At 48.7% G+C, this 16,065-nt stretch overlaps 1 protein-coding gene across 8 annotated transcripts in view; it reads right to left on the bottom strand.

The window, feature by feature from the left end:
• Positions 1-8,983: 8,983 nt before the first annotated feature.
• The window catches only part of WARS2 (tryptophanyl tRNA synthetase 2, mitochondrial), a 48,008-nt gene continuing 40,926 nt past the window's right edge, over positions 8,984-16,065 (bottom strand). For all 8 annotated transcript variants that reach the window (XM_030020531.1, XM_030020533.1, XM_030020532.2 and 5 more), the window contains one exon: positions 8,984-16,047. In XM_030020531.1, coding sequence (XP_029876391.1) covers positions 15,599-16,047 — 449 coding nt within the window. In that variant the 3' untranslated portion in view covers positions 8,984-15,598. The remainder of the gene's footprint in view (positions 16,048-16,065) is intronic.

Here is a 16,065-nt window from a genome sequence, read left to right as displayed (position 1 = left end):
TGGCTGTTTTCCAAAGAAATAACCTGCCTAAAGGGCCGTACAAAATCTCAAGTACACAGGAAACACCTTACACGGCTTTCTTCTTTCGATCAAATAGAAATAATAATACGAGACTCGTCTTTCTACTAGTCCCAATCCCATCGCTACTAAACGGCGTCTGCGGACCGTGTTATAACGTGTAGGGAAACGAGTTTCAGGCTCGGGCTGCCACTAAGGCTTTATTCTTTTATAGAGGCTTCTAACAACCCAGCACATGCCCTGTCGAACACAGCAGCCGAGAGTAACCCAAGAACTTGCAGGGAAGGAGCAGAGGGCGGCGGCGAGGGGAAGATTTCACCAGCAGACGCCCTGGGGCTGACGGGGGATGCGGGGGATGGAGAGAGGCAGGTCCCGGGAGCGGCAGAGAAATGTTTGTGCCGTTTATTAGCAGTAGGGACATGCGTGCCCCGGGACCCTCGGGATCACGGATCCCAAGAAGGGAGAAGAGAGCGGGTGGGGAAACCGCGCTCTCCTCAAGCTCCGCTCCCCGCCGGGGTCACTTCTGCGGGAGCCCTCAGTGCCCTCTCTTTAGCGTTTCCAAAGAGAAATACCGTGACATTTCCCTCCGCCCCCGTGTCCCCTAAGCCCCCCCCCGGGTCCTCAGGACGGGGCGATGCCCGCAGCGAAGTGCTGAGGCCGAGAAGGACGAGCCCGCCGAGGCTCTAAGGCTTCGGCGCTCCCGACCCTCTGCCTCCCCCGCACTTGTCCCTTTTGTCCCCTTAACGACTCCAGGACCGTGCCTTTGAACTTGGAGCAGGGGAGAAGAAACCCCCACGGGCTGGGCGGTTTCCTGCGAAAGGGGAAAAGCCGATTGCCACTCTTCAGTGTCAGGAGACGTACCTGGTGGCCCGGGAAACAGAAAGCTTCGCCAAGTTTTGAAAGTTAATGGACAAGCGTGTAAAAGCAGGGAGGGAGAAGGAATCACCCAGAGAGCCGTGGAGGAGAAATCGCCGTGCTTTGCCTTCTGCTCGGGCAAACAAGAGCAGCTTCGAGTCTCTCCTCCAGCACCGAAAAAAAGGCCGAGCAGGGTCACCAGGAGCGACAAAGCAGTTCACACCCGGGGCAGGGCCTCCGGGCCTTTAGTCGCAGGTCTTCCCCCGGGGGGGATCCTTCCCCTCCCAAGGCCCACGGCACGGAGCTGCCCGACCCTCAGCTCCGCTTCGTGGCCGCGGGGGACCCCGGCGAAGGTCCCGCCGGCAGATGCGACACATCTGGGTCACACCGTCCTCCCTCCGCCCTGACACCGGGCAGGCGGGTCGGCCTCTGCGGTGCGGGTTTTAACGGGACCCGCTTTTACTGTAGTTGCGCTCTTATCTGGTTTTCGCCTTGGGGTTTTTGTCGTGTCTTCGTCTCCCCCCCCCGCCCAGTTTTGATTTTTAAACGCACGGGCTCGGGCGGACGCCGTCTAGCCGGTGTTATGCGATTAATTCTCTTTGCTGCCGCAAAGATTTCCAGACTCCCCATCCCCTCTTTAGGTTTCACGACCGATCCCCGGCGATTTTAGTTTCCAGGTTTGTGCGGCGCGTCCCGTAAGCGACTCTTCCAAGGCCGCCTTTTCGTTTTAACCTCGGCATCGGAAAACGATTTAGCGAACACTTCCCCAGCCCCGAGAGACCGACCCGGCGCACAAACCCCAAAGCCTGGCCGGGGGGAAGACACCCCCGGCGGCACCCCAGGAATCGTGGTGTCCCACCAGCTCTCGGGGTGTTTCCCTGCCAAAGCGGAGGCTCTCAGGACCTCGGCTTTACAGCCCGGTCCCCTTACGGTTCGCGGCCGTAAACCCGAGTAAGAGTTGCAGGGAGAGCTCGACCCTCCAGCCTTCCCGCACTCGGTACGAATAATCATCGTAAATGGCTCCAGAGCAAACGTTTCGGGGTCGGGATCTCCGCAGCTGCAGAGCGTCCCTCCTCCGTAGTTTGAGGGCTAAACGCCGAGCGGCTCGTCCTTTCGGAGAGCACCTTTTCTTCAGCGTTACTGGCATTTTCCAAAAGACGTCTGTCTAAAAACAGAGCTGGCTTGGCGGCGTTAACTCTTCCCGTCCTCTAACCGTGATCCGAGATTTCGAAATTGTTCACCTCCCGTTTGCAACGGCGGCTACATCGCAGAAAAGGGGGAAATACCCGGGGGCAGGGGGGGAGGATTTCAGGCATCAGCTATTTCTGGAGGAAAAAAACCCCAAACCAACAATAAACTGGTAACCTATTTCAAATGCGCCTAGAAGAAGGTGAACGTTATCTCTTTCCACACAATACAGGGGCTGACACCTCGTTTACACGCTGGCTCGGCTCGGGAGCTTTTTATGGGTCCATGTTCGTGTATATAAATATAAATACAAATACCATTCCTTCAGAGAAGCTCTCTGAATTTTGACTGCTGTGATTGGGTTTTGGTTTGGGGGCCTTAGCTGTTCAGGAAGGAGATGAGTCTTTCTTTGTCTCATTACTCACGTAAGAACGAATTCGGGGGGGCTTGGGGGGAAACCCACTCAAACCAAACTATTAAAGGACTGGACATACACTGGAGTACTCGCTGGTTTGACCCAGGTTGCCTCTCCCAGAAAGCCCAACCCCAAAGGTAGACAGACGAACAGACACATGGACAGACCGGCGGGGAGGGACACAGACAGATTTTGCAAGTTAGAAAAGGAGCTTGAGTTCAGCCTGGAAAGGGGTGGCACAGTTCAGAGAGTGGAGAGTTCACTCGGATTTATTTCTTTGGATGGAAGCACATACCGCTTTTGCAGGCACTGCCTTGCACGAAATAAAACCGCACCAACACCTCCCTGTCAAGTTCAGAGCAAGAAGGAGAACGCGGAGTAAACTCTTCCTGAGCAGCTGAAGATAAAAATCATACTCTAGACAAGATGGCCTGGCCGCTCAGACACAGTACAAAGAGGGGTCACAACCAAGGGGCTACATCACTCATACTCACCCCCTCTGCCTTGCCAGCGGTTCGTGTGGAGACCAGAGACAACACTGCTAGATGCCTTCAAACAGAAACCGGGCACGGTCACGGCAGCCTAACGCCCCCCCCCCCCCCCCCCCCCCCCCCCCACAGGGCGCTCCCACCCACCCACCCACCCACAGAGGCAGACGAGCCCCTGGGTGCAGGCTCCGAGCTGGGATATGGGGAACCCTCGCAGCCCCCCTGCCCGCCCGGACCTGGGACGAGGCGGGGGGGTGTGCGTGTTAATATTTTCAGGGCCCCAGCGGCGTGATTTTGTGCCGGCTGCGGGGTTCCCAAAACGGCCTCCCCCCTCGGGCGGGGAGCCCCCGGCTCCATCAGGGTGACGGGGAAAGGCAGCGGGGGCCGGCCTGCCGCCTCGGGGGGGAGGAGGCCGTACCTGAGCGTGGCTGTGGGCAGGCTGCCCGACACCTTCCCCCCCCCCCATTGCCTGCTCTCTGCCTTCCCCCCGGGGGGGGTACGCCCGCACCGCACGGCAGACCTCGCGTTAGCGGCCCCTGCCTGCACCCACACCCCACAGCCCTCCCGGCTGGGCACGAATCCTCTTTTCTCAGCGGCTTTACACCTTACCTTCCTTCGCTTTTTTTTTTTTTTAAATTATTATTTTTTTCCTTTCTATATTTTTGCTTTCACACGGGATCTTAACTCTTATACTTGATGTGTTTGCCATGGCAATTGATCGCTCCGTGCTTAGCCTATTTTCAGCAACAGCAATAACGATTTTCCAGGGCATTTTTAGCTCTGTCTTAAGGATAGACTCGCTTCCTTGGAATCCGCTTTCAAGTGCATTTGCCCGAGCCTTAGTTTAATCTCTCTGCCCAAACGGATCTCCCAAACCACCCTATATCACTGCAGCGTCTTAGAATGTGGAAGGAGTCAAATACGTATAAATATGCCTCTCCCGGCTCAAAGCTGCCCAGCTCGCAAGTATTAGGGGGAAAAAACTAAACCATATGTGTACAACGCCACATTCCGTATGGCACTATAAGATAAAGAGCTTTGCAGCATCGATTCGATGGAAGTCATTAAAAAGAAAGCCCAGGAAGACGCTATCCGTATTTGGGAGGCAAATGCTTGTTTAGAACAATTTATTTCGGACGCAACAACGCTTGGGGAAAGTTTGCGAGGCGCAACGTGAACCGCTGAGGTAGGCGCCCGAGTCTGCTGAAATAAGAGGCAGAGAAGCCACTCGGCGGGGCCGACCCCTGGGACTCCGGGAGAAGCCGGGAGCGGAGACCTCCGGCCCGGGGTGAGCACCGGGAGGGGCAGGGGGGGAGAGCCCGGCCGCTCCGAGCCGCAGGAGCGATGCTCTGCCCGCCCTCGGTACCGCACTCCAGCAGCCGGAGCCTCCGCTGAAACGGCGGGGAGATCGGCCGGACTCTCCGGGCTTTGCCGAGAGAAGACTAAAAACGATCAGCGGGATTTAGCTACGGCGACTAACGCCGTACCCTGCGCGGAACCGTGCCGGGCGCTCAAGGCTTCGTTTCTCGAAACGTATCAACTCTCCAATTGTTTGCCGTTTTCTTTTCTCCCCTAAATTGGTTTTCGTCGCAGGGAAGTTGCCGCAATTTTCCCCGCTGAGATGCTTGAAAAGAAAGAGCGCTGCGGTCCGCCGCTGCTGCCTCCCCCGCCTCCCCCACGCACGTTGTCTCCGGGGTATTTTCACGTGGAGTTTAACCTCTCGCTCATCCCCAAGAGCTCCAACTGCGGGGAACGTTACATGACGGGGTGCTCGGCAACTCGCAGATTTATTCCCTGCCTCAGCAAAACACGCTGGCTTTGGCCGAAATCGGATGAAGGCAATCGTTGCCTTGCTTTGAGCCCCCACCCCCCCCGAAAGCCCCTGGGATGGGGACACAGCCCACCCCCGAGTTTGGGGCCCGAGGAAGACGGCAGAGGCGAAGGGCTCCGGATTAGCCCCTCTCCTCCATCGCCTCTCCCGTCACACCGCGGCTCTTGCAACGCTCCGACCCCGCGGAGGCGAGGAGGTGGAGGGCCCCGCGAGGTTTTGCATCGCCTTGCAAGTCCGCAAGAGGTTCAAGGTTGGGATACACGGCCGGGATGGGACGTGGCTTTCCGAACCCCACGTCTCTGCTCTTGTTTCGAAGGGGTATTTAGGTAGCCCCGGCAGATGCAGCGAGGAACGACTAAAAGCCAAGAGGATAAAAGGTCGTGTGTATCGGAGCTCGTACTGCAAAAAAAAAAGCGGCGGGCGGCTTTATCCGCCGATACATTCATTCTGTCCTCGCTGCAACGAGCGGCATCAGGTGTATTTTGCCCTGTCGATCCTATTGCCCTCTCTCGAAAACAAAGCAACGAAAGGTTTCCCGGGCAGCGCGGCACGCTTCTCCCTCCCTCCCCACGTTACGGAGGGGACGGCTCGGGCCAATCTTCGGCTCGGCTCGTAGGTTTCGTGTTTAGGGAAGCGGGGAGGGCTCAGCAAATAAATCTCGATCCCCTCCCGTACGCTTTCCAACCACCCGGCCACTGAAATCCTCCCCAGCCTCCCGCTCGCTTGAGGGAAAAGTGCTGGGGAAGAAATCTCCGGGAGGGGGACGGCCGAGAGGGGCTGGAGTCACCCTCGTTTCCCCTGCAGGGCTTCACTGCCCCGAAGGTGGGGTAGGGTCTGCCCCCTTTTCTGCTCTGAAATCCCCGGGAGGGCGAAGGAAGAGCCCTTCGGGACGCCGACACCTCGGGCTGGCCTTCAGCGCTGGGGCTCTGCTCCGTGCAGTAAGCAAGCATCGTCCCAGAGGGAGGGAGGCAGAGGACGAGGGGCTCGGAAAGGCGAAGCGCAACTTGAGCGACAAGACGCCTCTTGTTTGGTTTTTGACGTTTCGGAGGGCTCCGGGGGTGCCCAGAGGCCACGGGGGAGCCCGCGGACAGAGCCCGGCCCCTGCGCGGAGCCGCGGCACGCAACTGATGGGAGACCTCCCGGACCGACCCCGCAAATTATACGCCCCGAGCCGGGCTCCCTCCCCGTGGGGACCAGTTTGAATTCGAAAAGCTGAACTACATTCTCCTTGTACCCGTGGAGCTCGGAGTCCGCCCTCTCGCCCCGGCCAGAGCAGCGGGACACACGCAAAAGCAACCTCCGCCTCCGTCCTGCGGGAAACCAGGGCCCTGGGCTGGGGCGGGGGGGCTTTCTGAGCCGGGGAGGGGTTGTTGGGGGGGTCCTTTAGGAGTCGGGGGGAACACACACGGGACCCCGGGGCTCTGCTCTGCCCTCCCCGAGCCCACGGCCGCCCCCTGGCGCGCACGGCCCCGCACTGCGCTCCCCCCACCCGCCGGGACTGTGGGACGGACACACACACACACGACGACGGGGACCCCCGCAGAGGGGAAGCTCCTTCCCACCCACGGCGGGTGAACAACGCTCCCCACCGCTGTGGAACGCCAGGGACGTTTTCCCCGGCAAACTTCTTCTCTCCCTTGGCTGCTGTTTTGGGGGGTGGGGAGGGGGGAGAGGCTTGCGACAAGGGCTGGCAGGGGCATCTCACGCTAGAGACACCCACCAGTAGAGCGAGGGGCAAACGAGCAGAGGGACCAGCTCCTTAAAAAAAACCCAAACCCTTAAAAAACCCAACCCAAACTGTTTACTATTCAGGAAATTTAGTAATTATTTTTCCCCTCCCTGTAGTGGCATTACCCTTCTTTTGATATTAGATCCTTGCCAGAGGCCCTCGCTTTCAGGCTGCAAGGAAGAGACAAAGATTAAGGAGCTGTGGTAGAAACCGTAGCGTAAGTTTCTTTCAGGATATTTCCAAGCATTTTGCAGCAGAACAAAAAGTATCAAGTTAGAAAGCAATAGCCTACAGGTTTCTGCGAAGCAGACAACTTTTGACGCTTTCATTGGATCCGTTATTTATTACCCTGGATTGAACTGTCTGCCCTCCAGCACATTTCACTATGTTTATTCATGCCACAAGCACCACTAATAGAGCATCTCAGGAAGAAATACTGTAACTCAGTGCCAAGTGAGGGCATCTTCAACTGGAAGGCTCAAAATGCTTAGCAAATATTAGTTTAGCCTCCCAATACCTGTGTAATGAAGTCTCCTACACCTCATTTTATAGCAAAGGAAACTGAGGCAAAGCACAGTTAAGCAACTTGCTCAAAGCCATTGAAGAAACAGAAGGTAAAACATATTTTTAGATTTTCTTCGCTTAACCAAGGAGCAAAACTCTTCCTGCAGAAATAATACTAAGGGAACAGAAAACTGCAAGGCAGACAACAAAGACACAAATCAGATTACAAAGAACAGACCAAAATGGCCTTGCTGATGCACATTTCGTTGCTTTTTATGAAGCTGTAGCAAAACATTCTACAAAGCTGATAGGAAATCTTCTCTATTTATTTTAATTCTCAGCTGCTGACCCTCAGCTGCAGACACATTACACTTTTTAAACTAAAGAGAACTAAAACACCTCCTGCCCCCCCAACCTTCCAGCATCCATTAAACCTTCTCAGGCCACCCAGAGATCTCCCTTGACAACCCACTCATCATCTACCGAAACATCCTCATAAACCACAAAGACGACATTCACACTTCAGCTAATCCATCTCCTCAAAGGCAAGCAGAGAGTAGAGTGAAGCCCTTTGAGCCAGGACTTTGCTAGCTGAAAGAAGAAAAAAGTGGAGTTTCTATCCCTGCCAGCTTGTGATGCTTGTAAGCAAAATGGATTAAAACAGCAGTGGTGCTCACCACCCCAATTTTGCTGTTCTTTTATACTTGTATATTGTAACTCTGAAGTCTATTTTAACACCACTGTTTTTCTGTAGGAATTAAGCCCATTAGAAAGAAGCCTCCCGCAAAAGCACATTTCATCTTCAAGTGGAGCCAGAACAACCTGCTCCCACATAGAAGCCAGCAACACACCTGAATCCAAGATCTTTAGAATCCCAGCACATCCCTGAGCTGTTTCTCCGATGGTTATCAAACACCAAAATGATACTTTCCCAACAGGTCACACCAACACCACGCAACCTGCAGCCTTCATGCAGCCCACATAGTAAATTGATCCACTTCTCAGCTTCCTTCTAGGGGGTTCATGTTGCTGAACATAAGCCAGGAGCATCGCAGCTTAGATCAGTTGTCTCAACAGCAGCAGTAATCCTCTCCCAACCAACGTTTTCCCAAGGTCCATGAAGGCCCTTCTTCCTCGGGTGTCAACGTGCATGCCTAGCGAACGCACTAGCTCTGAGAAAGAAATGGGCTTAGTCGTTCACATCCAGTGCATTCAGCCTGCAACTAGCCAGTAACTCCAGCACTTCTTGAGAAGTGCTCTTGATGTGATGGGGAGGAGCTTTCTGTGCATCAAAACTACAGTTAAACCGTGGCCCTTTGGGACGCCTTGGCAACATGGATTCCACATATGCCCCAGGAATGTTTGACTGGATTCTTTTCAGAGACACAGCCACTGAAGCCCAGCATTCACTCTGCACACCTTGCTTCCTGTTGCAAGAAAAAAGTGTAACCTATATTTAAGAGCAAGAATCTCAGGAGTAACTTTCTGGTCAGAACAGATGGAAGGCAGGACACACAGCACATGTGGATAACAAGTCTTGAAGAACCACAGCTACTGTAAGGTAAATACCCACCCTTTTTTTCCCCCCCCGAATATCCACACAACTTCAGTTTTGGGGTTTGCAAGCACTTATGTCAGTAACAGAAAGTTGATGAGGGTTGCCTAAAAAGAATGGATGCCACGCTGCCACCCTGAACTTACATTTGGCCCACAAGCCTAAACAGAAAATTGCTTTTTCCCATTCTCGCTGTAGGAACATCTGCCAGACAGGCCGGGAAGGAATAAGTGTGGGCAAAGCAAGCTCCAGCCCACTCAGAAAGATCTTTCTTGGCTTGAGTACTCAAGAGGCACTTATTGAGATCTTTGTTATTCATTCAGCAAACACCACGAAGAGAGTCTTGAAATATATCTGAACAACTGTTTCCAGTCACAATAAAAAGTCAGTCTCACAACGCTGAACATACAAGATTTTACTTCGCTCTGAGAGGGATGTGCTTTAGGGAAGGAAACATGACAGTAAACAGGGTGAATGAAGCCAGAGACCACCTACACCAGAAACTCTGGGTAACGCCAGAGACTAGCCTTGTTTTGATAAGTTTCATCTGCATTTAGCTTAACAAGATGTTTCTATAAATGCTGGGGCATCAGGAAAGAAGTTTTCACCAAAGATAGCAGAGAACAGACATCCAATGTTTCTGACAGAAGTTTCATTCATTTTATCGTCACGTGACCATCATTTCACGTTGATGGATGAGTCGTAGATACAACAGCATGTGGGACAAGTGACACTTTCCATGCAGGATCTTGCCTGTGCTTTGTACGACCTGAAGTCCCTACCTGACCTGTGAGCATCTTGTTTCAGAATGGTTTAGGACAGCAAGAGAGATCTGGTACCACCTTGCTCTGCCATAAGCTGTTGCTTCCCACCTGTAAGGGTTAATCCATTAACCCTTCAAATTAGACTCATACTGTCTTTACATTGATTGTATTGAGGAAGCAGATGGCTTGCTTTACTCCACCATCACATACAGCCATGTGACTTCTCATGTCAGCCATATGAATGAGACTATGACCATGCTATCATACCCAGCCTTTTACAAGCATGCTGTTACTACCAAACATTTAATAACTTTTAAACATTTCGGTGCTGGAACTCTTGTTCTGACATTTCATCTTGCAGATACACCAAACACAGCACATCTGGAACCGATCGAGCCTTCTGGTGTGGCATAGATTTGCTGTTCCTGTCTCACAGCCACGTTGGAGTGCTGAGAGCACGACAGCACAACAGACATTAAGCTCAGTGCTTAGTTTCACGTCCACAGGCAGCACGAGACCATTCATGTAGTGGATAATCTCATCCTCAGTCATGGTGTTCTGTGACAGCAATCTACGACAGTAGCAAAATATCTTCCCAGATGTTAAACCGTTTATTGTAACTGGGCACATGTGCTCATCCCTCAGTGCAGGAGGCTGGCATTTGGGTTTATATAAAATAACTGTGAAACCAAAGCTGCTGCCCAAAAGCAAAATGATCAATGAAACTGCCATTTGCATAATAATGTGAGACTGTTGCAGGTAGAATGATTTTTCATTGGCACAAAACAAAAGAAATACTTTTCTGTCAAAGCTTCCACAATATGACCATTAGCACAACCAACAAAACGCAAAGAAAAGACAGTGGGCATCAGCACAGAATCTTTTGTGACAATAAAGAGAATTTTCCATTATTTCAGCTGTCATCCGGTCACCAAAGGATTATGCAATAGAAAGCTTGGTTGGAAATTAAAGTTTAACAAAATTCTTCTCTCACAACCTAGTGAGTTAAAAAAACCAAATGAAAACACAAAAGCTTTAATTAGATCAATGAGTGTCACAGAAGATCACAGTTTTGCTGCAGCATTCTCCCTGAAACTGGCTCATGCAACTAGTAAAGTCCCACAATGTAAGGGACTTCTGAGATGATGAGAGGAGATGCTTGGGTCCTTCCAAGACTTTTGACTACAAAATAAAGTGACATTCTTCTTGCAGCATAATTATTATTGCCAAATTTACCCAGAAAGAAGGAACAGATCAAACCATTTAAAGGAAATTAGATAGTCCAATACAGCAAAAAGAGGAATTTTGTTTTCCTGGCAAGAACACATAACACCTTTCCTGAAGAGAAAACCTTTTCCAGTAGACTCCCTATGCTAGCATGCTAGTCTCGTTCCCTCTGTGAAGCAATCAGTCATAAACAAACAGGTAGGCAGAATCCAGGAACTCAAATGCAGAGACATCAGTACAGGTGAAAGAGCTGTCTGTTGTTCTGAACATAAATCTAACCAAGGTGGACCACTGAAAGAGCATGCTCATTAGATTCAAGACTCAGACCCACCTGCATCCATATTGTTGCTATTGCCAGAACCACACACAGATCCTCTCTTGAGTTTTGTCATGATCCTTGAGCCACATGGATAAGTAGAATGTACATCAGAGCAGTAATGAAAAATATGAATGAGTCATTCAGAATGGACCTTTGGCTCTTCCTGATCCTACAACAACTACTGAAGTTGGTATTGTAAGCTTATCAAAAACAACAAGCTGTTTTGGGAAATCCCATTTTGGGAAAACATCCAAAGGCTTTGGAACTGAGGATTAGATTTGGCTTTGGCTAATGGTTTCCAAACACATTTCTGCTGACACAATCATCTAGCAAACTGTAGAGACCAGAAAAGTTACCGTTTCATGTTATAGAACGGTCCTCAACAAATCAGATGCAGAGTTCCTACATAAGCTGACATAAAGGCTTTCATCAGCAGTATTTGCTCTGATAACCTATAGTCCCAAAACATTTAGATGCAGGTCTGTCCCAAAGGATCCCATTTCACTGTCCTTAAGCTTTCAGCTCACTCGTACGAACTCCCTAACCTTGAATGGAGGCAACCATAACCCTGCTAAGGAGTTTTGCCTGAATTGTTTGTAGACAAAGAGATGCTGAATCAGAACTATGCACAAAGCCTTCTGGAGAATCTGAGAACCCAGATCGTGGTGTTTGAAAACTAAGTATACTTCAGTCACATCTTTAAGAGTTACAAACAAATTCCAGTATAATGTACAATATACATAAACTCCAGTTATTTAAGGCACGGATGTATGCTGGAGCAGTGCCACAGTTAATTTATGAGGCCAGTCATCATCTGGAGTCTCTGCAGAAAAAAACATTGTTCCTGCATCTAAAATGCCTAGTAAATTCTGTGTTCTAAATTGGGAGCACAGAACTGAGACTCACTATCAGCGTCTTCTGATAAGTGATAAGATGACTTCCTAGGAACCATTGGCTGCAAAGACAAATGTCTCAAGTGTATAAATGTTTTAGTCAGATCTTAGTAAGTTATTTACTGCGGAGCTGATATTTATCTCTAAAGGTAAGCGAATTTCTTCAGTTACCTGGAGATGCTAGGTCCAATACTGCAGATCCCAACTACTACATACGTACTTCAGATGCACTAAACATACAAGAATGGGAGAAGAGGAAATTTTGAAACTAAGACACAAATTACTGCACGTATTCAAATAAAAGGATCGCTGAAGAAAAGGAAGCTGAACAAAAGAGCAACACAGCAAGGGGTGAGGATACCTCTCCACCTTTCAACTCTTCTTTCTTCAACTAGGAAAGATGTGATTGGATCTCTTTCCCATCCAGTCCTGGAAGAACACCTTACAATGACTTCCACAGCACCACAGGGCATGTCTACACTAGCACTGCGGTTGGGATCACGAGAGTGCTTCTGCAGAAACTCCTCACCATCCCCACTAAGTGCACTTCAGCAAATATCACAGAGAAGTCTCAGGGAATATGAACTGGATGAAACCAAACATGAAAACGCATTTCAGAAGTGCACCTACTGCACTCCAGATGTAAACAAACAGTAAAACCCTGGCACACCATACTAGAGTTAGTGGGAAACCTAACCTTCTGAAATACATAGCATCAAGCCTTCTCCAACAACTGTTCTCTAAAAAGCTGCTCTAACTCATCTGCACTACTTTGCTAAAGTAAACACTGCTGCAGTACACCATCCAGAATGGGTGCTGACAAAAACGTTCTGAAGAGGAAACAGGGAGGTAGAAGAGCAGAGACCTTTGCTCACTGACAGCAGTGAGCACACATTGCTTCAAGCTCAGCTTCTGCCTGACAAACTCATCCCAGATGCCAAGTAAATGGCTCAAGGAATGCAAAGAGGCAGCCAGGCTAGGCCCAGCTAGACTCTTAACCTGAATACCAAGGTGGTTAACTTCCCAGAAAAGCCACACTCTAAGAAAACTGAAATCGGCAGCAGAAACCTGCAAACTTCTACATTACAGCTGTCTCCTCTCAGGGGACTCTAGTGATCCTGGTTGTTAGTGGAATTGGGATTATTACACTGGGCAGACGCAGCTTTTATTTTGAGAATTCCTCCACAGGAGCTACTAAAATAAAAAGCTAAGCCAACAATCAGTAGGTGAACATACTCATTTCACACGTTTCACTTTCCTGAAGACGAAAAACAGGCATATTTCCTTATTTGAAAGTCAGGCAAGTTAAGATTTGTTTGACTGATAGGGGAAAGGGAAGGGGAAAACCCCAATCTATTCTTGAATTAAAAAGAAAGAAAATAGTAAATTTGATTGAAACACTGCTAAATATGTAATGTATTAAACACCTACCCCCAAAAAAGGGGTCTTTGGAAGCTTTTCTTCCTGCTTCACCTATGTGATTTTCTGGGGGGGAAAAAAAAAAAAAAGAAAAAAAAAAAAATCTAAGTTTTGGAAAGAGTGCTCAGAACAGTTTGGGTAACAAGCCAGAACTGCCTGTTGATGTCACCCCCTCCCCACTTTTTTTTAATAAACTGTATTGAAGACATGAATACTCTTATTTCCTTTTCACTGCAAAGGAGGTGTGTTGAATGCCAACCCTGTACGTTAGGTGATTTGAGCATCAGAAACGTAAAGACACCCTGAAACTATGATTTGTCTGTTGAATACATGCTCCTATCTTTGCTAGTGAAAAAAAGGAACAGGTAGAAACTAGATACATTAAAGATTTCTGGCATCTCCATGAGTGCTGTGTTAGCTTCTCTTAAGGAACCTATTATGAGACTTTTGCAGAAATCAACCCATGTTAAAAAGTGTCACAGAGAACACTTTATGCCAAGTCAGTAAGCAGCAGTAACTGTGTGCCTTACTTTTCTTAGTTCCCATGCAGACTAATGTAGCTGTTAAACACTGACAAAAGTTTTGTAAAACTACCTGAATATGCACAGTTATAACTGTGCCCTTTCCTAATCCACTGCAGCTAATTTGGAACCAGGGACTATTTTTGAATACACATATTCTTTCCAGAGGACATTACCTTGGACTTGTCTACACCGAGTTTGGTTTCCCACCATTCTGTCTCCATCCACTCTGCTTCTCTAGTCTTGACTAACTTTAGAAACTCTGTCATCATCAAGTTCTTGCATGGCAGTTCTCTTCTTCAGATCCCTAACAAATAAATATAGGTCTCAGTACAGATTCGCAGACGCTCAGTCCACAACTTCTTGTTTTGCAAAATTAAATAAATCTTTCTGAATCACCTCACTACAATCATCAACTAAATTTAAAACTAAATAGCTTTTTTTTTATAAAAAACACAAACAAACAACTGCACTACATAGAACCCCCCCAGTTTTACTAACTCAGTCATGTAAGACTGCTATCCTTTACGACAAATGCCATAGCTATGTAATGGTTATGAGATGCTGGAGTACAGGATGAACTCAATTTACATTACAGTATAGCAATTTCAAACACAGCACCATTAAGTGCAATGATATACTTAAATATGCTGGCACAGGAGCAGTAGGGCTTCCATTACCTTTTAACATGTACTACTTATTCCCTCTTCAGAGAGGGGTGTCTCCTTTTGGCAATTGCCCTTTGCCACGCATTCCCCAACAAATGCTGTGGTCCGTGGGTCCCAGTCTGTGGGTCTTGTGAGGCCTAAGATCAGTGCAGCCTAACACCATTCTCCCATCACTGAGCTTTCTTGAGACTCAGTAGTGAGAGTTCATAAAGATCTCTTTAATCCCATTCTGGCTCTGACCTCAGCACAATTTTCTAAACAAGTAATTTTGTACATTTTACAGAAAGTTCTCCGATTTCTCAACCTAAGATTTTTTTTCACACAGGATTACATCTTTTCCCTTGCACCTTTTCTAAAGGACTCCTAGACTTGATGCTGAACTGGAAATCCTGGAGCTCCCTGCTAAACTGAACAGCAGGTGGAATAGGAGCAGCTGAAGCACATGTCTTTTCTCACTGAAGTACCTTAGACCTGACCAGCAGGATGGCACAGGTGGCAGAAGGGAAATTCAAGTCCACTCTTGGATTCTTTGGAGTGACTATCAAAGAGGCCATCTAGCACAGTAGTCACAGTGAATTTTAAAGTATGGATAACCATATGCGTAAGACACACTGACTCACTTCACATAAACTAGGTTCAGATACAAAATCACACTGAGTTTGAAGACACGAGAGGGAAAAGGAGCAAGTTCTCTCTTCATCACCCTGAGCATTTTGATTTATAAGCCTGTGGTTTTATGCTGGTTATCCACAAACACATTCAATCACTGTATCGAAGCTGAATAACTACTAATGGGATGAGTTGTTCATCTGTAACAAGATCACATGCACAGCTAAGGATGTTCTTGAGAAGATTACAAATCTTTCTGCTAGATTCTGATCACCTCACCTATACCTCAGCTTCTTGCAGCAGTCAATGGAGAAACCCAAAACCCCATTTGGGCAACCTTGTATTCTGCTTTTGAGTGATTTCTTCATGAATTGTGATTGCTTCCGCCCTCCCTCTTTGACTATCCAGAAAAGCTCAGTGCTGGTCCCACTGGAAATATCTGGCTTCATGCACATTTTTTAATGCAAACACCTTCAATGTTCTACTTGGATTTTCCAGGAAAAATGTTTTGTTTCAAACCAAAATGATTAAGATGATACAAATAACAAAATGTCTGTCCCAGGAAACAAAAGTCCTTGCAACTACTCAGCAGTTTCTACTGAAATCCCACCAGTCGTCTTATTTCTTGATAGATGGGGGCAGCCAGTTCTTTGGCTTTCTCTGCTCCATCTTCTAAAACCTTCATCAGATGGGATTTGTCTTCCTGGAGTTTCTTGATTTCATTCCTGATAGGTGCAAATCTTTGAATAACTGACTCTGCTACTACCATTTTGTAGCGAGCCGTGTCGAGACCAGCAGATTGGTGCAGCACATCTTTGATGCTAAGCCCGGTTACTGCGGCATGAATGGACACCAGATTGGAGACACCAGGGCGACTGGCTGGGTCATAGGTCACCTCAGAGGTAAAGTCAGTCACAGCTTTGCGGAATTTCAGCACTATTTCGTCAGGGCTGTCTGCTATGTTAACAGTAGCTAACTTCTGTGGGTCTGACTTGGACATCTTCACTGTTGGATCTCTGAGGGATTTTATTTTCTTTGTTGTACCTTAAAAAAAAAGAGGAA

The sequence above is a fragment of the Aquila chrysaetos genome, chromosome 7 (assembly GCF_900496995.4).
Source record: "Aquila chrysaetos chrysaetos chromosome 7, bAquChr1.4, whole genome shotgun sequence".
NCBI lineage: Eukaryota > Metazoa > Chordata > Aves > Accipitriformes > Accipitridae > Aquila > Aquila chrysaetos.
Note: the sequence above shows the minus strand (reverse complement) of the source record. Positions and strands in the feature narration are given on the sequence as shown.